The 23,479-nt window shown below is 36.1% G+C and overlaps 1 protein-coding gene across 1 annotated transcript; it reads right to left on the bottom strand.

The window, feature by feature from the left end:
- Positions 1-1,876: 1,876 nt before the first annotated feature.
- On the bottom strand, positions 1,877-13,512 carry LOC129274040 (sushi, von Willebrand factor type A, EGF and pentraxin domain-containing protein 1-like). Its single transcript, XM_064108946.1, has 6 exons — positions 13,506-13,512; positions 12,521-12,733; positions 10,650-10,901; positions 8,894-9,142; positions 8,406-8,600; positions 1,877-1,911 (listed from the first exon to the last, which is right to left on the bottom strand). Exons 1-6 carry the CDS (start codon positions 13,510-13,512, stop codon positions 1,877-1,879), a joined length of 951 nt encoding a protein of 316 aa, XP_063965016.1.
- Between the last annotated feature and the right edge of the window lie 9,967 nt (positions 13,513-23,479).

Here is a 23,479-nt window from a genome sequence, read left to right as displayed (position 1 = left end):
TTTTTGACGCTCATAATTTTTTTCCGAAAAACCATGTTTTGCCTCCACAATTTTCTGACTTGGCCCCTCCCCCTCCCCCTCTGCTTTTGAAAATACTGGTTGTTATAAAATGTCGTTGAACTGTATGTATTATTGTGTACATGTATTTACCCTGTTACTTCGATTATATCATTTGTTGAACGGAATTAAATGAATCTAAATGTTAAAACTCTGCGATTAACTTTAGTTTGTAGTAAATAATGTGAATTTTGTAGAGTATTAACTTAATTTTGAATATCGCTCAAGTTTCTTTAATCATACAATAGGAAGCTCTTAATATTAGCAAATTCGAATATTCACCCCCCCCCCCCACAAAAAAATAATAAAACAGATGATTCTGTCCTTTCCTTGTACATCAGAAAAATCTGATTAATTAGAGCAGGTTAAGGTTTCAGAATAATTTCGAAAATTCAGAGATCCAACATTGTTTGCAGGAAGGAGTGTTTTTTCGGCATACATGCACACGTTTTCAACTCTGTTTTGCGAGTTAAAGATTATTAATAAGGCTAAATTATTTTGATATAAAATCTGATCCGCCCAAGATTGGCATTTTATACCACTCAATGAATTCCATTTCCTGAAGAGGGATTATTTCAAATTACTCAATCTTTTCCAATTTTTTGACGCTCATACTTTCTTCCTAAATACATTTTTGTCACCCAACCCCAAAAATTTTCTTTTCCCCCATTAGCCCCCATACTTTTGAAAACACCGGCGGTGTCGTCTTTAATGTAATTGTCAAAGTTATGTTTTATCAACAAGCTTTGCTTATCAGTATATTACATCATCTGATCAATTTTTTTTTCTCATCTCGATCGTTTTCTGCATGGGTAGTGTTTAATTTATTGTTCTAATTGTCATGTTAAAACTCTTCGATTAACTTTGGTAAATAATACGTAATTTTGTCTTTTGAATTTTGTCGAGTATTAACAAGCATTCTAAATTGTTTACAACAGTGCAGTGGTCATCGGATTTTTTTTTCAGATGTCATGAATGAAGCACCATTTCTCGATGATGTTCTATTTTAGAAATAACATTTTGAGCACCAAACGAAGTATGTTGCAATGTTATTCAGACCTAGATCTTGAAGTCTGTCCCGATAGATGGCTTCCAATACAAAATACGCGTAAATTTTGATCGGTCGCCAAATCGCTGGAAAAAAGGATGTGTAAAAGGGCTAAATTTTCCAATAAAACACATTTGATTTCATACCTATCACATCATATTCATTTTAGGGCCATGCTCATATAATATAGTAATCTGGAATGGAATGGTGACATGAACTTTTCTGACCGGGATTTACCAATTATAAACTTAAAAGCTTTAAATCATACAAAATGAATATAAGCGGACACACTGCAGTTCAGAAAATAAGAATAAATCAAATAGGAGGCCTACAAGAAGCATAAAATGTGTGTGAATTTTATTTCATCAAAAAGTATGTTTCTTGGTATTATTCACTGAATGTGTGACTTTCGTAACTTTCAGTATTTTATTTATTATAATCATCAAGGCTACCGCTACCACATTCACTACCACCACCACCATCATCATCAGTGTTAATTTTCGTCAATATCATCAGTAGGATCATTATAGTCAATCATGTCAACAGAACCATCTATGTAATTATCGTAGTTATTGAAATTTTGATAATTTTGGTAAGGAAATCATGGAAATGAGAGAAAGGTTGTAGCGGGAAGGGGTGGGGTGTGAGTTTGTTCTAAAGTAAAATCAATGTGAGTAGAATTAAATTAATGTTTTTATCTACATTGCAGTGATGGTAAACATCATTACAATACTAGGATGCCAAGATGTTCAATAATTTAAGCTTCAAAATTCAGTACTTCACGGGTGAAGATATGGGGCCGTAAGCTGCAGGGAGATATGTATAATAATATTAACATTAGATCATTACTCTAAAATAGATGAAATGTAATAATTATTTATTATCTATGTTAGTTTATACACTTACTGGCCTAAAAGCAAAAGCAAATAGGGCCATGATATAGTCTCCTCTATCAAGAGAATTGAACATTATTGACCTTTCAGGATTGCTTGGCATTGATACTCATCGAACTGTTCTTAGTCATTGCCCAGGCCTATGATCATGAAAAGGCAAGATCACTCACCCGTATAGTAGAGAATCATTCACAATAGCATGTGCCACAGAAAGACGCTCACAGACTTTAAAGGAGAATGAAACTCTTGGAGCAAGTTAGCTTTTGTGAAAGCAGAAAAATCAAAGAATAAGATCAACAAAAGTTTGAGTAAAATAGGACTAGCAATAGAAGAGTTATGAGCATTTGAATGTCGAGATCACTAATGCTATGGAGATCCTCCTATTGGCAATGCGACCAAGATCTATGATGTCACAGATGAACAACTCTCCCCTTTTGGACACTGAAAATATACCCCAAAACATCTCTTTTTGCTCATTCTAATCATATGACAAACGATTCATCAATGATATAATGTTGTGAAACCTCTGTACTTGTCCTCTCATAAAGAGAACACCTCACCTTGTGATAGACTCTGTAAAAGTGAAAATTTAAGTGAAATAAGTACTAAAGTAATGAGGGAGTTGTACGTGTGTGACATCACAGATCTTGGTCGCATTGCCAATAGGAGGATCTACATGGCATTAGTGATCTCAATATTCAAATGCTCATAACTTTCTTATTATTCATTAAATCTTCCTCAAACTTTCAACAATATGTTTCTTTGATTTTTCTCTTTGATATGGATTCAGCTAGTTTCAAGGGTTTCATTCTCCTTTAATTCCCCGCATATCCGCTGTCGTGATTATTGTCGTAATTTCAATAGATGAACCTACTTCAAAAGACCGTTGGCCCGTCCGATGGGGAATCTTTTGTAATATATAGTGTATTAAAGTACGTGTATGCAGTAACTACCGTCCCGACTTCTTTTGTGCTATTTAAAAGATTTCTTTCACCATCATCAAATAGCGATTAGCGTGTAAAATCGCATTAATTATCTCACATAACGGATCTAATGTTCATGAATACCAGCATCACCATGATCATTACCATTATCTTTCATATATTTTTAATTATATAGAATATAAAATTAATACTGGAGAACGACTGGAAATAGATAATGAATGATGGTGATGATGAAATTGATAATCATAACTTTGAAGTGATATTAACGGACATGATAATACGAATAATAATATCAGTGATAATGTTGATGATTTAATATCAACAAATGAAGATGATTTGTATATTTTGCGGCAATGAACCATGTATAACTTGAGACGCGTTTTTCCTTTATCATGTTTGTTTTAAAAGGGTTTTCATATCATGATCCTGAAATACAAAGATTATATTAAGATTAAAAAGAGAGAGAATGGATGGCCATCTAATTTTGGAAAAGATTTTGCGAGTTGTCAAGTCCGATGCAGTATCAAAAATGATTGCATGTCGAGGTCGATGTGAATTTTATATCAACGACATCATCCCCAGAGTCTATCACGTTGTGAGTTTGTGTGCATTTTTAGCAAGATTAACATTTGTAATACGAGATTATTCTTAGTTAGAGTCTGTAACATCCGAACTACATGCCATTCCGGCTACGTACGTTTTGAATTCATCGGATATTTCGATTTCTGGATGCATGTTACCTTGCAGTTAAACCGGTGTACGCCTGAATCATATTGATTGTCATTTGTATTAACTTTATAATAACGTCGACATACAAAAACAGAATTCATCAGGTTCTTTATCATTACACCAATGATATGAACGTATGCACATATAGGCCTACGTCTTTTGCTTGATAGAACACTGACCCCCCCCCCCTCCATTAGAGCGAGAACAATATCGTGCTTTCAGCTCATTAATATTGATTTCGATAAGGAGATCGGGAACGCACGCGATTAATAGTAATTTACATTATTTGTATACCACTTACAAGTGAAGCACAAAATATGTATCTAAACGCTAAGGAAAAAATAGAAAGTGAGAAGGAATTTCACCCAAAACTGAAATAGTTGCACAGTTCACAGTAGGCTGTAAATAATAGAGGGGCTTCACATGCGGCGTATTATTACAGCGCTTTACTGCAAGTCTAAACTTTTTAGAAATCTAAACCGTAAGCGCTGCGCGCTCGCATACCAGTGCCAAACGGGTCATGCCAACGATCATGCCAATAAAAGAAAATTATGTATACGCATATCTTTTTTTTTCTCACAAACTCACTTTGAAATATAGTTTAATTTCCAGAGCCCAAAAAAGGAAACTTCCAAAAATTTTCACTGTTTGGACTCCCCCTTGAGGAAACCAACAAAAATAAGCTTAGGGGGGGATTTTGCGTCCTCTCTCTGTATTGACGAAAGCTGGATCCGCCCTGATAAAAATGATCCCTTTTCAAGCTCGTCATTCACGCTTGCATTGTTTAGTCTGATACTTACCCTCTCGATGACTTTGAAATATTTTGGCTGTAACTAAATCGAGTATAACATCTGTTCTATGAAACTTGATTTTGTAACATTTATTATAAAGGTGCTTATGAACAAATCATATTGGTTTACATATTATAAAGCGCCTTCTCATATTCCAATTTTACCTTAAACGTAAGTATCTTATTTTCAAAAGAAATCTATAAAAAGGGTACAGTTCGGCTTTCATTTTGATGCCAAATAGTCTCATAATTGGGATTAGTTGCAAACACGGTTTTCGAATAGAAGACACATCGGGGAACATCAAAGTATCAAGACAGTCATCAGCGCTGACAAAGTGATAATCTCCCATTGAAATACCCCACCAATCAAGAGGTCATCTTTCTATTGAAATCCGCCACCAGTCAGACCACCTCTATGTTCAAGAATAAAGGGTAATCTCCCCAATCAAGAATGGGGTCTACCTTGACAATGGGGTAAGCCGTTAAATACAGCTTGCAATGCGCTGGCCCATGTCATTTTCAACGTCCGGCTTTCGGGGAATTAAAATAAGCATCAAATGGGTAGTTTTCTTGTTCTCGTTTTGTCCCCATACTAGAACCTTGATTTTGTTTCTTTTCGTAATGTGCATTTTAATATGGTTTCCATTATATTTCTCAACATTTCGACATTTAATGTAGTTTAATACTTGCCTTTATAAAGAGCAATATTACATAAAACCTGTTTGGCGAAGCAGATTATAACATAACATTCGACTGATATTTTATCAACACATTTTTAATTAACCATGTAACTTCCCTCTATATAGGTCTCATCTTAATATGAACATTCGAGTTATATTCTTTGCCTACCATCTCTCTGTGCATTTTAATAACCAAATATATTTGGAAAAGGGGTGTTTATCAGGCTAAAGTGAAGGTCCTCACCTGTCTATGAACGACATATTCTCATTAAAATACATGCTGTGATTTTTATAGGGGGCACACTTGTGTAAAAATGGCATTTTTATATCAACAAAATTGATAATGGCTCTCATAGGGGGGGGGGGGGGCGGGATTCACTACATAACTGTACCCTCCAGTTGCAGAATATACAACCACTGACTTCTTTTAGTAGAGGTCACAAAATAGACCACAATACTTTTGAGAGCCCAACTATTGTTCAAAATAAATACGGCGCCTATTGGATTGTATTGTGTTACTCCGGCAGGATCCGCACCAGCATGCACCCCATCCTTGTTGATCTAGTATGCCAAATACCTCGGTCACATTTGTTTTAAGGCGAGTCGAAAACAGTCGTTTTAACAGTTTTTGTACCAGCTAAATATAGGAGGTTTGAATAAAATTAATAAAACGGCTGTTTTCGACTCGCCGTATGGCCGCCGTATAGAGCAAATGTGACCGAGTTATTACCATTTCCTGTACGTTTATTGATTTTTTGTGCATATTCAAACATGCAAGCTTTACAGAATGCAGCTATACGATTAAGAGGTGAAGTACAAAGTTGGAAGGGAAACTAGGCCAAAGAGGCTTTCGTATTACTATGTTTACCTTAGACACTGGGAATCTAATTTGCAATAATTTGACATACACACATTGCAGATTAATTCAGATATTTGATAGGAAGAAGAAATCAACGGCAATATACACGTATTGTACAAGTCAAACGTGAATGTTAAAAAAAGAATAGGTATAGAAAAGATTTAGAAAAATTCAAGGAAGAAATGAAGTTGGATGAAAAAAGGAACCATTAGAATTAAGTTGACAAAATTGGATATTGTAAGTAGAACTGGAAAATTAAAAGAAATAATTAAGTTCCCCCCCCCAGCGGACTGGTTTGAAGGGGGTGGGGGTCACCATGCATAAAATCATGGTACTTGTGGAGGCCTCAGCCCCAGACCCCCTTCGGTTCTGTGGCTCCTGGGTGGTAATCAAGAACACTAGGTCACATAATACTCTAGATCACAGGGGAAATTTATATAAGGGAATAAAGACGGATCCCAGGTAAATAGATAATATAGGTTTTCCTGTCCAATATCATGTCGGTGTCACTTAAATGTGTTAATTTGCATTTTAATTCACGCGACATTTTTCATCGGTCTTTCAAAGTTTAGAAGACGCTGTAATTCCTTTATAAACACTCAACTCAATTCATGGTCAAGACTACCTCAACTTCTTTGATAATTTCAATATTTATTTTTTAAGTGCTTTTGATTTCGTTCGAAGGCAAAGATGTTTGTAATGGTCCTTCAAAGTAGCGAAAGTACTTTTTGTTCTGAATTTCGGGCAATGAAATTCAAGAATTGTGCATTTAAGCTACAATGACCGATATGACTGCTTGAGCATCCAATTAAATTTTTAAAGTTCAAATTAATGATACTTTATTCGTTTGTTTTGCACGGCATCTGTATTATGTGTGAATATATAAGTTTCCAACATGTCAATGTTTAAACATGTGTATAATAAGAGTAAAATTGATGTGCACTTTGGCTAAATTAGACATAGGCCTTTGTTTAGCTCAAATTTGAATTTAAACGATGGCCTTAGTTTTCATCCTTTTTTCCACAAAAAACGCTTGCATTTTGTGGATGTATTGTTTTTTTTTGTCACAGTAGCTTTTCAATGTATAAATTTAAATGCCATCATTTTTGGACCCAGGTATGATTTATATTGCATCATTTACGAGGGGATTTGCATTTCGTTTACAAAGATGAAGGACAATTTTTCCACCCGACAATGCTAACAGTGTGGGCTCAGTGTGATTTAAAAAAATCTTACCCGCGCCTGAATACTTACTTTTAGAAAGTCAATATCTAACGGTATATTCTTCAAAATAAAGCAACATACTCGTGCTAAAGGGCTAAAGCTTTATTGTTCTATTAAAGAAATGAAATCTAAATTTAATTGAACTTTGTCATATACTGAAACCCGAAACGAAAAATCATCAAAAGAAATTGTGAAAGCGTAACTTTGGAAAATATATCCCCCCACTGCGACTAGGCACACCGACACAAGGACACAACGATATTCAGATCAGTGACTAGAGATCGGGCGTTCAATAGTTTGCCTAAAACGCCGATATCGTGGACATAGAGGGCGCTCATGCAAAAACATCTTATCGGAGAGCCAACCGGGGGCGTCAAAAGAAAAGATAAAAGCGAACGCTTCCGTTTTCGCTGCAAAAGGGCACGCTGGCGTCTTGAATGGCAAGAGCACTGACCCGTAGATAAGAAAAAAGGACGATGTCACGCTCAGCGGTTTCGCTGTGGAATATAAAGGAAAAGACGCACACACACTTTTGACAACACGCCTAAATATCCAGGGGCAGTAGAAGGATTTTTAGAATCTGAGGGATCCGAAATATTATTTGAAGAGTAAAAAGGAAGGGGCGGGGGGTTCTTAAAAAACATCAGGGCTCCGTAACACAAAGAATAGCGATCAATCGCTTAATGACCTGACCATTCAAGATCAACATTACACACGTATTTGGCGCAAAATACTGACCAGGAACCAATCAGAAGTGTTCTCTCATATTTGCTATTTATCGCTAATCTTTGTGTTACGGAGCCCAGGTCTAATTAATTTCCAACCTCACTTCAGAAAAAGGGAGTAAAATATGGTGGGAGGCCCACTAAAGTATTCCACCCATTTCCTCTGTTTTTTCCATTCATTTATTTTGTTCAATTATTCAATTTGTTTTGTGTTTTGTCATATATCACATCTCCTTTTTTTTAAATCACCGGTTTACAATTATATAACTTTGACGTTGTCTGATTATTGCCCTCTTAGAATAAAGTATTGGTTGGCCCTCAGTTTTAAAGGGTTGTGCAATACGTGCCAGGCAACAGTGTTGATTACCCTCCGATTTTCAAGTGGACAGAAACCGGAAAGTATTATTTTCTAAAAGGGCAGGCCCCCCTTGTAAAACATGATGATGGACAAATTACCTGTGCAGTCTGGTACTGTGTCATGTGGATTCCATTGGCCAGATATATCACACACATAAAATTCAGGAATTTCCAGAGATGATCTTGGAATGTCAAAAGCTGTGTTACAATAGATCGAGCAAAATGTGCCGCCGAACCAACCGCTACAACTCAGAGCTCCATTCACCGGGATATCTAGGCCTTGGCAGGGAACTCCTGTGAGAAAACAAAAAAAAAACCCATTTATTTCTGATAAAAAAAAATGTTTTCAACAAGCATACAGACAATTAATGCTATTCATATTCTCGACCTGTTCACTCATTTTGTAATTGAGACAATGAGAGACCAATGATAAATCACAGGGATAATGGGGTGGTGTTGTTTACTGATACATAGAGATATGTGTCTGTTTAAAAGGCTTGTCCTGAAATATAAAGTATACTACTATTTAAAAACAAAAGCATTTTATCAATATACCATGATAACTGTTGATCTGAAATAAATCTTACTTTTAACGCTTATGATGAAGCTGCAGGTAGTAGTTTTAGAATTATCAAGATTTGTTGCCTTGCATTCTACCAAGTGATCCTTGTCAATAGCGAGGGTTGCCATGCCGTCCTCATAGTTGCAGGAAATATCCAAGGGGTCCCCCGTAGGTTCGGAAAATATGGGCGGATCCCAGGTGACTTCAGTCAGTTGTTGGCTGGTGCTGACTTCAGTGTTGTTGGGACAGTACTCCACAACTGGGTAAAGTTCGTCTGAATTCGGAAGGAAAATGTTACAAGGAAGGACTATCTTTGAAAATTAGCAAAATCTAACTATTTGTAAATAATTTGGAAAACATATTGCTGAATATAGCGCCATTTCTGAATAACTGAATCTGATTTGTTTTGTTTTTTAAAGACTTATCAAAAGAAGAATTCTAAAAAAAGCCATATCTGGCATGAAGCTGCCAGAGGTGGATCCTACTTTCAATGAGACCCATGAATCATTATACCCAAACCCCAACTCCTTTGCCTTCTTGAACCCAACACGTGTCATGCATTATATAATTCACATAAGCTTTGTACAAGGAGGCGAAGGGTTAAATTAATTTAATCTGAGGTTTATATCTGGTCATCTCAGCCTGGTCCGTCCAATTAACATAAAAATTTCAACTGACTGGAGCAATCACGCAGCCACATGCAAACCCCACTGGTAAAGTCGCGGTCAGCTAGGGATCATCAGAACACGGTGTTTGTTTGCGTGTATCTCACCGTGTCCAGATTATCCCCAGCAGAACAGGACATCTCCGGGGATCTGTGTGTGGGTGCGTGATTGTTCCAGTCATTCAAAATTTTGAATTCAACTTCCGGTAGCTTCTTTGTGATCAAGCCAATCACTTCAGCATGCAAAAGAGAAGAACATGTGTGATGAACTTGGAATGAATTTGGATTCTGAAACCAAATGATGTGAGGTGCTACATATAGCCTCTCTTAATTATTGACATGTACTTAGTAAAGACTTAAGCTTGCCTGTGTAGAAATATTGTTCATTTTGACCGAGCGGACTTTGTGCACTGCCCTTGTACAGCCCAGCGCACGCTATGCGACATGATATTTTTAATAAATCGCATTTTGCATTAAACTTGAATGCTCCAAGAAGTAAAATTATGTCATTTGTAGTTCTGCCTAATGTTAGGAATAATAAAATCATATTTTTTACTCTGCGGCAAGCCCTGGGGTCATGGTAAAGTCGAAATCGGCTTCAAATTGCAGCCGATGACAACGCCATTACGACTTGAATTTGCTTTTCCTACAGCGAGGCTTGAACTAGACTGAATTTTGAATTCCGAACTCTAATTGCTAAGACTTTATTGGTTGGAATGTTCATACAAAATGTTAACATAGAATCTTTGAAATTCGGATCGCAACAAATCGCAAAGTATGCGCCGGGCTTAAAGTTCGGCCAGTTTCTTTTGGAACCCGATTAATATATATATACATGTAATAGTCGGTGGTGACAGATTCCTCTCACATAGGCTATTGCATATATTATTGAAATTATAAAAATGGCAGAATGCAAAAAGTGTTGTACAGAAGAGGGCATCGCTTATAAGATTGAATTATCTGCTCAGGACTGTTCAACCTTATAAACCTACCCATTTATGCCATGTTGATAACACATTTATGCAGAGTGTTGTTTAACATGTATAATTGTTCCTTCTTTAATCGATTGATATTAATGAAAGAAAATGTTTCAATATGCTGAAATAAAATGACTTACCTTGAACATAAATTATAAAAGAACATGATACATTATTTCCGGCCATGTCAAAGAAGGTGTAGGTGAGTGTGGAGTCTTCAGTGAGATTGTACGGGGATGCAAGATCAGATGGGAACGTTAAGACACTTAGATCACTACCGTCTACAGAATCAGTAGCTGTAGGAGGAACAAAAGTTGCTGTCACACCCCAGGCCTCGGTCCTTGTAAGAGTAAGGGGAGATGGACAGGATTTCAAGATTGGTGCAGTGATGTCTGTGAAGGATAAAACAAGAAAAGGTGTGAATTGTGCAGTCATTGTAGAAGAATCAAATACAGTTTTCAAAAGGACAATCACATTCGCTTCGTAAAGTTTATACAGGATGAACCAGTGTTTTTTTTTTCACAACGCGCCTTCAAAAACTGCCCTTGGCAATATGCAGTCCATTGTCAGGAAGAAAACTGGAGTGCCATACAAAACATATCTCTCTGCTTGACTGTACACCTCCTGATTCGTCTCTTCACACATCTACCATCTCTCGCTCAAGTAACTAAGAAACTAAACGGGTCTAAATTGGCATCATTTGGAAGACGGGTATAGGCCAGCATGTGTGTAAAGATCATATGGAGCAAATGGTTATTCGATAAAGAACCCTTCGATTAATTAAAGATTGTTTTTTACTTGAAGGGCATCATTTTGAAGGGAGAAAACTAGAACCACACTGAATTTACTCCAAACAACTGGAATGCCTCTGGCAATCTCGCCAATTATGCGATTTAATATAACAGAAATGCTGACATTAAAACAACTACTGAATAATAAGGAATGCCATTCATATTAATATCCTACGTTCATTGACCCTTGATGAAATTTGACCTTTATCATGTGACCAGAAACCCATGGAAGATGTTCAGTGATACTTGATTGCTCTTATTTCTCAGTTTCATAAACTAGATTCATTAACTTTCATTGTTATGATGGCAATTTAACAATTACCACCGATATCGACCTTTGACATAAATTACATTTGACCTGGTAACGTGACCCGAAACCCAGGCAGGATGTCGACAGCCCTGCCGCCATCGGAAGAGCAGCGCCTAATATAGCCTCAGTCATCTCTGCAAGCATGACAAAAAGCACTAAACTTTCTAGATCTATACAAGTCCTGCTACTTTTCATTTACATCTCACCTATCCCACGGTACTGTCTGTATTACAAAGATCCCTCCCTTCCCAACAAAGACAAGAAGGAAATATAATGCTAAAAACCACAGACATATAGTGCCATCGATTCAATCCTTCAGCATGATGACATTACAGTTACACACAAATGAAATAAATATGTGTATCTAAACTTGCACAACTTGGATTGATACTTTGTCCAACTGAATTTTTTTTTCCTGGCACCCCCTTAAACTGTTTGTTTCCATTGATTATTTGACATCTTGCAGCTCGTTCTCACGATCTTGCTTATACACCTTTCGCGTGACCAAAACTGAGAGTAATTGACAAACACATACAAGACTAAAAACTAAAAGTTTTGATGAATCCCAATTACCTCATCAATCTTTTACCTATACTGCATAATTATAGTACATAATGCACCTAGTCGATTACAAATCCATATGTTTCCTTAACAAACCCAGAATAGCCTTTACAGGAAACCGTCAGTTCCTATAATAGAAGCCTTAGAACATGAAAATAATTTCTAATTGCCTGTATGATCCCCTATACATGCATGTCCCAGAACCCTTGCTAGCCCTTTCAACACAGTCAAGAAATATTACAACTGAAGAAAAAAATGATGCAGCTAATAACCTCTCAATAGATTAAATACTCACTTTATGATAACTTATGCAAAATGGTTTTCAGAATACCTGTTTAAAAAGTCTAACCTGTACATGCAAAATCTTCCGATGAACTGTTAATGAATCTGATCCATTGACCATTGTCTTCACAAGCGATGGGTAGCCCATTACCATGTAGATCTCTACCAGTGGGGCAATATGGTGTGCACATTATCCCTGCACTAACAGGTAGAGGTCCAGCACACAACGGTGGATTGATGTTGACATGTTCAGGCAGTTCTAAAGGATCACACTGGATTGCTAATCAACAAGAACAGCAAAGAAAACTCATGTTCAAGTGCTAATAGGTGACAGGCCATCAAAAATTGTGATGCTTCATGTTGTTGTTCAGCCATAGCAGGTCTACAAATACAACACGCTTGTCAATGAATGATCTGTTTCAACTGATTCGGTGATCACATTTTGAGCTATACGTTTTGTCAACATCATGGATAATCTGTCTTCCCGCAAGTAGAAGATTGTTTAATTTGTGGGTCATCTCCTTATTCCTGGCTACATTACTTTTGCACTACAGGGGGGTGTTTCACAAAGATTTAAGTATGACTTAGAGTCGCACTTAAATGCCTAGTTGTTGCGTGCGGTATAAAAGACATCACCGCATTGGTCAGATCATGGCAAGTGGACGCATACTACTGCGTTTTTTATCAATAAGATTGCGTGTTGCATATCATGTATGCGTCGGTATTTAAATGTGACTTAAGTCATACTTAAATCTTTGTGAAACACCCCCCGAACGTTGTACTTAAATTGGGACTATAACGTTAAACGTTATTATTAAGGCAAAAACAATTTCTAATACGGGTAGTCTAAAACAGTTCATTATGTAATCTGTTTTCAATCTATTTTTATAATGATCAGTGAGGTATATCCAAACTGTCACATAATGATACGACAACGTGGGCAGTACTCAAAGAAAATTGAGTTTTGAATGTAGCACTAATTCCACTGTTTAAAAATACATACATGTAAACAGTGTCAGACAAGATCTTGCTGCAAATAGAATAAGGAGTACGTTCCATATAGATCTTGGGCAACAATCTCAAAATTAATAATCTGGCCCCAATATCAACAAATGAACTAGTTCAAATTAGCAATGGCAAAATATTGTTGTAACAAAATATCATACCCTTTCATATTCAGGGGAAAAATCATTTTGAATGTTTATAGTCCAAAAATTTGTTATCACAAATATGGCTTAGCGATTATAGCAATCAACTCATAATCGTTCGTCAGTTTAAACCCATCTTAGACATTTATCTCCACTTTAACCTAAAGGCCCATGAGTAATTGTTGTCATCTTTAAGGTCAACTACTATGGCTGATTAACTTTAGACGTTGAATGCTACTTATGTAATTTGTTATACCAGCTTAGCGTTAATTTGACAGAAAGCTGTTCTGCCGAATTCTTTCATCAGAAATAGAAACCACCTAGCTAGTATACAAATAATGAATGTTTATGAGTGCAATGGACAAAATACTTCATGAGGTGAAAGATGAAAAGATCCATTCAATGAGGCATATAGCCGAGTTGAATGGATCATTATTTCATCTTTCACCGAATGAAGTATTCTGTCCATTGCACGAATGAAAAAACATTCATTATTTGGTTTATATGACACCTTGAAAATGATTTCTTTTTCCATATGAAATACATGAATTTCGATGCAAAACATGCCCATGCAGTGCGAGTTCGGTCTGTTGCAGTGATTGTTACGTCATTACAACATGCGCACTGCTGGTGCATGAGCTGCAGTCTCGGTGCGCGAGTGCAATGGACAAAATTGTATGGATCCAAAATTGCACAGTTGATGACGTCATTGCAAAACGGGCTGAATGATCGATATCAAACAACCAATCAAATCACAAGGATCTATCTAGGTGTCATATAATCTGTATTATCTAGTGGATCCATGCCTATAAAGGTATATAACAATTATATTTCAAACTATTATTGCAATGTTAGTCTATATTTTAAAAGAACTGTTTAGGTACATTATAATGATATCCATTCCAAGCACTTGTGAGTAGGAAATTATTCTGCAATGAGAACTTGTGTTTTTAATTATGTAATCTCTACAAAGAAAATTATCATTAAGAACCATATCTACCTTCACATGTAGGTGCCGTTTCTGCATTCCAGCTTGTTTTAGAGCCATCATACTCACACGTGACCTTACTAGACCCTATCAGCTGGTAGCCAGAAGAGCAAGCTAAATTGCACTCAGCACCCCAAATGGTTTCACAGGCACCAACAAAGTCAGCGAATGGTGGTAGCCAATATTGACGGCATCTGTGAACTTTTTTTATTATGAGTCAAAATATAAAATCAATGGAAGACATGTCATAGGAATATAGATACCTATTTGGGTTATCAATTATACCAAACATGATGATCATCATAAGAACCTGTTTATCATAAGAACCCGATTATTGATACTTGGATGATCAATATGAGTTCCTAACAGCATAGACAAAAAAATCAACGTTGAGTAAGAAATTAAGACCCTGGTTAAGATCATGAAATTGAAAAATTTATAACAGTAGCAGAAGACTTTATTCCCATTATTCGTTAGTATGAGGACAAAAAGAAGAAGGAACATATTCAAAGCATGTCCAACCTTATTCCTTTCGAAATGATTTGTTGGTATTGAGTACGCCAATGACACTTTTTAAGAAATGCATTATGCTGTAGGTATACACCGTTTATACTAGTGCACACTTTTTAATATGGCTAATCAAGGACATCTTAACAGTGTACTTTCTATCCAAAGACATGACCAATCTTACGATCCTTCGCTTGGACCCACTAACTTACTTTGCACTTCGATGTCAAATGTACACATTCTGCTATTCCCTGTGGCATCCGAGGCGGTGCATCTCACCTGGTAGTCACCTTCGGCCATAGGGCCTTGGTCCTTGTTACATGAAATAGTGGGTTCTTCACCACTATTGTCTGTAGCTGAAACATTCCAGAACACGTTAGCAAGCGTTTCCCACCTTGGAGGATTGAAAGTCAGGTATTGGGGACACTGAGAGAACGATGGGCTCAGTATGTCTGTAAGAGGAATAAATAGAAATAGATTTACTCTCAATAGAAGCTTATTCAACCACAATTTGTCAATATAAAATCATGTAAAGTTGCACTTTACAAAAAAAAGTTCAATATCATTTGGTATGGACAATCACAGGAGTGGTTAACAGTGAATCATGTGTGAGTCTTAGAAGAACTGAGGAAAGTGGATAAAGGTAGAAGTGAAATGAAGACTGAAGAGGCACGGAAGGGGAAGTTTGGAAAGTAGATTATTCTTTTCTGAAATTGGCCGTTGTAGTTCTTAAAAGGACTTTAAACCAAAAAAATATGAGGCTTGAGTTAGAGAGATGAGTCAGGTGAAAGCTGGCTTGTGTCGGCGAGTGGAATTGCAGACCACGAGTTGAGCAGGAGAGAAGACTCAACGTGTCGAGCAGGTTGACTGTCCATCTTTAGGAGACGTCAACCTTCCTGAGCAAGTGTATGCTGTTGTACATTAGGAAAGTCATTTTTGTTTATGAGAAATCATTTTGTGGTTAAAAGTTAGTAATTATTAATGTCAATAAATATTATTAAATCTCATGATTTGACAATCAAGTTATTTTCAGAACCACCTAATTGGTGACAGCTAACTTTACTTTCACATTCTTTTGAATTTAATGCTTTTCAAATTGAGAAAATAAAACACACACTCTACAAGTGTCAAGCAAGAATGGATAAATCCTTTCCATCATCCATAATACCAGTTTTGCAAGGATTAGGAGTATATGGCCTTGAATGGTATTTGATTTTCTTTTGAAGTGGCAAGAATCAAAATTTAATGTTACATTATGTATTCAGGCCTCAAGACTTTTTATATACAGACTTACCTTTGCATGTTGTAAATGTTGTGTTGCCTGGAGCCCACTTGCCATTTCCGAGGCATGACAGCAAAGAGAAGTTTGGAGGAGAAAGCTGGTATCCTTCTTGATTGCATGATACAACACACGACTGGCCAAAAACAGGATCGACGGCACAATTTTCTGGTGCAACCGAAGACCCATGTGGAATATCCAAGGCTGCACATAATGTAGCTAAACAAAACCGACATTGACTTTGTGATTATGCATGAAAGTAGGGCCTACCTAAAGATATATCTTAAGAATTAGTAATCAGTAAACCTATTTTTACATACATGTATGATCATAGATAATTATGCCAATTCAGTTTACATTTCGGAAAGGGAATCTGATTTAATTCAGGTCAGTGAACAATATAAGAAAATGCCAGTAAAGAAAGCACAATAGAATACTCCTGATCAACCGCTGCCAAACAGTGTGAACCTGGTTATCATGACATTTTACATCAATAAATGGACAGGAAAAAAACGGTGCAACTAAAAATACACAGACAACGAAAATCAAACCTTAAACACAAAACAACCTTGCACATAGGAACTGAAAGACACCAGTATCCGGTTGCATATAATCTACTATTATGTTAATATTCAGTGTTAACTTCCCTTAAAGCCTGAATATGGTTGTTGAGCAGTTATACCAAGTTAGTTACCATTGGATGGTAAAGTTTTCATAATGGTAAATATTATGGAACATGCTCCATGCATGTTTGGACATACCTCTGCAAGTGAAATTATTACTTGTCCATGTTCCATCTGCTTGGCACAAAGAGCCACTTTCGCCAATCCCTTCAAAACCATAAATACAGTAGAAGAAACATTGCGTGCCATAAATTTCAACGCTTGGTGGGTTGTTGATGCAGCCAGATTTTACAGCATTTTGAGGGGTCATCAGTGCAGGACAGGTCTTTGCTGCAATTAACAGGTGCAGTAAAAAAATTAATGATTGTAGTCAACGTATCATCTACTGTCTCAAAGGATAGGTTCAGATAATTAACCCTAAGGAAATATGTGTATTGCATTAGAATATATACTTTGTTTTCAAACGTTTACTCCAGGAACTGTTGGATACTATAATTTCAAACTACTTATTTTACAAACCTTGGCATACTGGTTCATAACCGGTCCAACTTGCAGGCCCATGATTGCCACTCAGTTCACACGTCCTTCTTTCAGATCCTTCAAGTTCATATCCTTCATTACACAAGTAGGAACATTCAGATCCATACACAGGGCTAACACTACAGTTGATTATAGATCCATGGAAAGGAGCTTGAAGCCGAGGACATCGGAACACTGTAAATACACATATAGAAGGACAAAAAAAAGGTCTGGGAATGAAGAGAAAGTCCATTGGTTTGATCAACTTCACTCACATGTAGAAAAGAATATCTAAGGCTTATCTTTCTCTTGTGTATTTTTTTTTCAAATTCTGTCTCGCCAATATGCAATGCAAAGTTTTTAAGACCCCTGACATGCTTGGGGATCACTCCAGCTAGAGCACCAAGTGCTAATTGCCAAGCATACTTGTTCGACGTTCGAGTCCTCTTGTATACGTGTTTATACACTCTAAAAAACCAAAGAGCTAATTTAGCTCTTAAAGAGCTTGTACAGTGACTGCACTTCGGAGTGCTGATTTGTCAAGTTCAAATTTGAACGAGTAAAAATAGCACTCCGAAGTGCAGTCACCGTACACGCTCTTTAAGAGCTAAATTAGCTCTTAGTTCGTTTTTTAGAGTGTATGTTTTTAAAGGTCAACAATAGGTTGCAGGAAAATAAATTTGATCTAAAAGATCTTCAAATTTGTTTAACTAAGAATTCAATTTTGATTTATCAATAGTACGTACATTCAAGTCTCTCTTTTTTTCTTTTATCCAATCAATGTCAATGCTGCAAAAAAAGGCACTAGACATGAATTAATATCATGGATATGAAAACAAAAATGTACCTGTTACATGAATAATTACGTGACAGACAGCTAGATTGCCCTCTGCATCAACGGCCATGTAGACCAATCTCGTTGGGTTCTCGGGAAACAGGTTATTGGCTGGTATCATTGAATTCCTTAACAAAGTAATGAAATGTGTGATATATTTATAAATTATAATAATGATAATAATATGGACCATTTATATAGTGCAGCTACTATATTAATATACTCTTCTGCGCTTTACACTTGGTATCATATTATTACCCCAGCTGTAGCCGAGCTGCAATTTAGGCGCTCAAGCATTCAAGGAATTCCTTCCTACCAGGTACCCATTCACCTCACCTGGGTTGTACATTTCTTGCTGGAGGAAAACATGCCATGGTTGGGAATCGAACCCATGTCCCTCAGATTGAAAGACGAGAGTCGTAACCACCACAACCCTCCAACAATTCATTATTTAACAACCTGGCATATTATAAATTTAGGCGGCCTGCTTGTTTTAAAGCTTATCAAAGGTTATTTTTATCATTTAAGGAAAAATCATTTTGGTTCAATTTTTGTTCATGCATATCAAATACTCATGGTAGCCCAGTATCCAGACACTTAAGATGAAAGCAATCTAATCACTTCATTTGACACCATCGATTACCACATTTTGATAAGTAAATTAGAAAATTAAGGTATTATTAGAGAAGTTCCAATACAGTGGTTCACCAGTTATTTGTTACATAGAAGGCAACAAGTGGTGGTCGATGGTGTCAAATCTAATCTAAGTTATATATCCTGCGGAATTTCTCAGGGGTCTGTGTTAGGCCCCCTCCTATTTTTTTATGCATAAATGATATAATTCATTGCTCTTCAGTTTTACCCTTTTCGTTATTCACTTACTCACAAAAAATAACGAACTTATATCATCAGTTTCATAAAGTTTCAAGATCTATTGGGGTTCTCTGCAGACTTAGACATTTTATGCCTCAGACTATTTTGACTACTTTATAAAACAATATAATTCTTCGACACTCAAACTATTTAATAAGTTATATATTCTACAAAAGAAAGCAATCCGAATTATAAGAAATGCTACATTAATAGTCATTCCAATTAAACCGCTATTTACCCAATTAAAAATTTTACATTAAAAGAGTTAATATCACTGAATTCATTCAAGTTCCATACTACAATTTTACCTCCTACCTTAACCCTAAGAAGACTGGGGGGGGGGGGGGCTGAATCAGCCCCGCGAAATATTTTGACCGCGTGGTTCACTGACTTTCAACATTCAAGTCTCGCGCAACTTTTGAGACCAAATTTGCAACCCGGGTACGCGGTTCCGAAATTACGTAACATTTCGTAAGTGCATGCAGACCCAAAATTGCACAAAAACATGAATTTGTGTACAAATCCAATGCAAATAGTGTTTTGAGTAAAAATTCATAAATGTGTCATTATTTTTCCTTTTACTGATTGAGATCAATTAATTCCATCTTATTTATGGTCAAAATAAAGTCCCCGACAATTTTTTTTGAAAAAAAAAAGAAACAGAAAGTCGAAAAACAGAGAAATACATAAGAAATTTAGAAAACAATAAAATACATATTAAAATAAATGTGATTTTGAATTTTTTTAAATACATTTGATCAGATTCATATAGAGTGTCTGTGTACCAAAAATTTGCATTTTAGGGGCATTATTTAGTCGATTAAAGCAAACTTTTGATTTTACACATAATTAGCAATGAGATTTTTCAAGAATTTGATCTTGTAGATTATGCCATGGGTACCGCGCGTGCCAATTTTCGTCGCGATCGCGAGATCGACGGCCGAGATCATAAGGGGGGGCTGAATCAGCCCCCCAGTCTTCTTAGGCATCAAAATAGCCAAGTCTATAAAATAGGGTTAAGATATATTTTTGCCCCAAATTCATACTTACAATACTCGTCAAGAGTGATCACATTCACCTCCTTAAAGTTCGAACTTCTGTTGTGTCTAATTCTTTTAAAATGAATTTTCCAAAACTATGGAATAAACTTCCCAATGAAATTAAAAACAGCTCCACTGTTTCTGAATTTAAAAAGTTGTGCAGGGCAATGTTGACCTCTTAATCTCCCTGAATTACTTATTTAATTTTTCCCTGCATGAGTGTGTTATTCATAGATAAGCATATTTTTTTATAGATAGTTATGTTTGTATTTTGGACAATTGTTGATATTGTTGTTACCTGGTGGTCCCTTTTTACAAGCCTTGCTTCTCCAGGGTCACCTTACCATCATTGCATATTGTATTTTCCCTTAATTTTGTTGTCAACTTGTTTGTATTTTTTTTCGTATTTGATGGTTAAACAATAAAACTGAATTGAATTGATTTGGAAATTGAATTTTATGTGTTATACACTTATATAGTGTCACTTTTATATGTTTAGTAATTGCTGAAATTTAAAAGCAGTCTGTTCTGACTGAATGTGAATTTTACAGTGGCAATACATAACTCAGAAAAGTCTCAATTTCTTTTTATAAACTGGTATACCCTCATTTTTATTGAAATTCTGTCACTTTGGACATTAAAAAATGAGCCATTCCTATTTCACATAAAATTTGTGCTCCCTATAAGTACATTTTTTCCGTTTCCTTTCGATCTACATGCACACAACTATTTTATTGAACCCATACTGTTCTGACGTTACTACATGTCAAACTGCACTTAGCCTTTGATATCCATCGAGATGGGCATGAATAGAAAGCAAAACTTGCTTAATAGAAACAAACAAATCAGCTTACAGGGTAATGTTGAATTCTCCAGAGTTGTCAGATGCGTCTGGTTCAAGGTCGCTTATCTCTGGTATGAAGGCATATGAAAGACCCCTCTCAGCATTGTAGTAAAGGTTTAATGGACATGGAGATGAGAAAACGGGAGCCTCGTTGTCTGAAAATGCAATTTAAGAAAACAAAATTGAACCACATTTAAGGCACTATCCTCACCACAGGAAATTCCAGATTTCAACTCCAGAATCCATTAAAAATGCGGAATTCGCGCCATATTTCTGGAGCACGTGCTATGTTCAATTGAAGAAATCTGTGGCTTTGCTCTGAGTTTGCCGACGTTCTCGCAACTTTAGCAACATATCTTAAAAATGATAAATCATTGAATTTGCACAGAAATCCAAGTCGACAGCATGCTAGCGCGAAAGTAGCGGTGACTGGTGCCCAGCTCTGCAATACGTAGCTCTATTTCATAAAAATCAGAATAATATACAAGAGATTTTGAAAAAAAATAGGAATTCCTAAAAAACCTGAGATTTAATAGGCCTGTCATGTTGATGTAAATGTTGAACTGCAACTTCAAAACAACTTGATATTAAGCCTTATATCATTCAGTTAATCGTGTTATTCAGTCTAATTTGTTATATTCTCAGGGTTTGAATTGCATTTCTATTGTCTTTGTTATATCCAATAAATCCCTACCATAATATCCCTGTATTGCTGCAATGTATTGAAATATGAATTAAACATAGTTAAAATTTAATCACTCTTTTAAGCTATTGGAATGTTGGGCAATACTGAAGTATGATCCATATCACTGACCATTTACCAAAGCTTTAGACTGGATTTATGGAAAAATAAAACAATAATTATTTCATCCACCAGAGACATAAAGAGCACATAGGACCTACACAGTAAAAACGCACTTTAAACATATTATAAGACACGGTTTACTGCATGAAGTTGTCAGTGGTAGTGTAACAGTTTAAACATTACAGTTTCATTATCTAATCTTCAATGAATTAAGTATGGTATTTTAACTCTTAAACAACTACTGTAAAGTACAAATAGTAAACAGTTTTGAATGAAAAGTTTAAACGGTGTTTTAAATGTGTGCACCTGTGCATGTTACTTCACGTGTGTCACTCCACATTCCAGTAGGAAGGCATGTCTTGTAATAAACTCCATTTTGTAGGTAGCCACGATTGCACAAGAATGAGCAATGTGTATCATAAGGAACACCTCCAGATTGGGTACATATAGGTGGAAAAACAGACCCATGCTCGGGTTCCATCAGTGCAGGACATGATATTTGAACTATATGACAGATATGAAGAAAACAATGATAAATTAATCTACACATTTGGTGAGCGACGCATACCAGATTTCTCTTTATCTATTCCATTTGTGTTAAACCATAAGACATTTACTAAAAGTGCTTGATTTTTGTAATTGTCATTTTAGTAAATCTCTAAATGTAACATGTTACAATTCTGGTAAAGAGAAATGCTTTAAATGGAGTGTTGTGGCCCAGTGAATAAGTGACTTTGAAACTGAGGGTGGTGGGTTCGAATCCCAGCCATGGTGTAATTCCCTTCAGCAAAAAATTGATCCACATTGTGATGCACTCAATCCAAGTGAGCTAAATGCCGGGGTGACAATAATTTATTCTCTGAAATGCTCCTAGCTGTAAAAGGTTGGGGCTAAGGCCAGGGAAATGATATCCTAGAAATATGCACTATTCAAGGACTGTGTCATTATTAGAAGTAGTATTAACCCTAAATAGACTGGGCTATTTAGACGCCTAAGAAGACTGGGGTGGCTGATTCAGCCCCCCCCCCTTATGATCTCTGCCGTTGATCGCACGATCGCCACAAAAATTGGCACGCGCGTCACCCATGGCATTATCTACAAAACTATAATATCAAATTCTGCGAAAAATCTCATTGCTCATTAATATGCTAATTTATGTGTAAGATCATAAGTTTGCTCTAATTAATAAAATAATGCTCCTAAAATGCTAATTTTTGTTTCACATACTCAAGATAGGCATCTGATCAAATTTATTTTTCAAAAATTTCAACATCACATTTATTTTCTTATGTATTCCTTTGTTTTCTAAATTTCTTATGTAGTTCTTTGTTTTTCGACTTTTCGTTTTTTATTATTTTTTTCAATGGAAATCGTCAGGGACTTTATCTTGACCCTAAAAAAGATAAAATTAATTGATTTTAAGCAGTAAAAGGAAAAATAATGATACATTTATGAATTTTGGCTAAAAACACTATTTGCATTGGATTTGTACACAAATTCACGTTTTTGAGTAATTTGGGGTCTGCATGCACTTACAAAATGTTGTGTAATTTCAGGACCGCGTA

Source organism: Lytechinus pictus, chromosome 13 (genome assembly GCF_037042905.1).
Source record: "Lytechinus pictus isolate F3 Inbred chromosome 13, Lp3.0, whole genome shotgun sequence".
Classification (NCBI taxonomy): Eukaryota; Metazoa; Echinodermata; class Echinoidea; order Temnopleuroida; family Toxopneustidae; genus Lytechinus; species Lytechinus pictus.
This window is presented reverse-complemented; position numbering and strand designations above follow the sequence as displayed.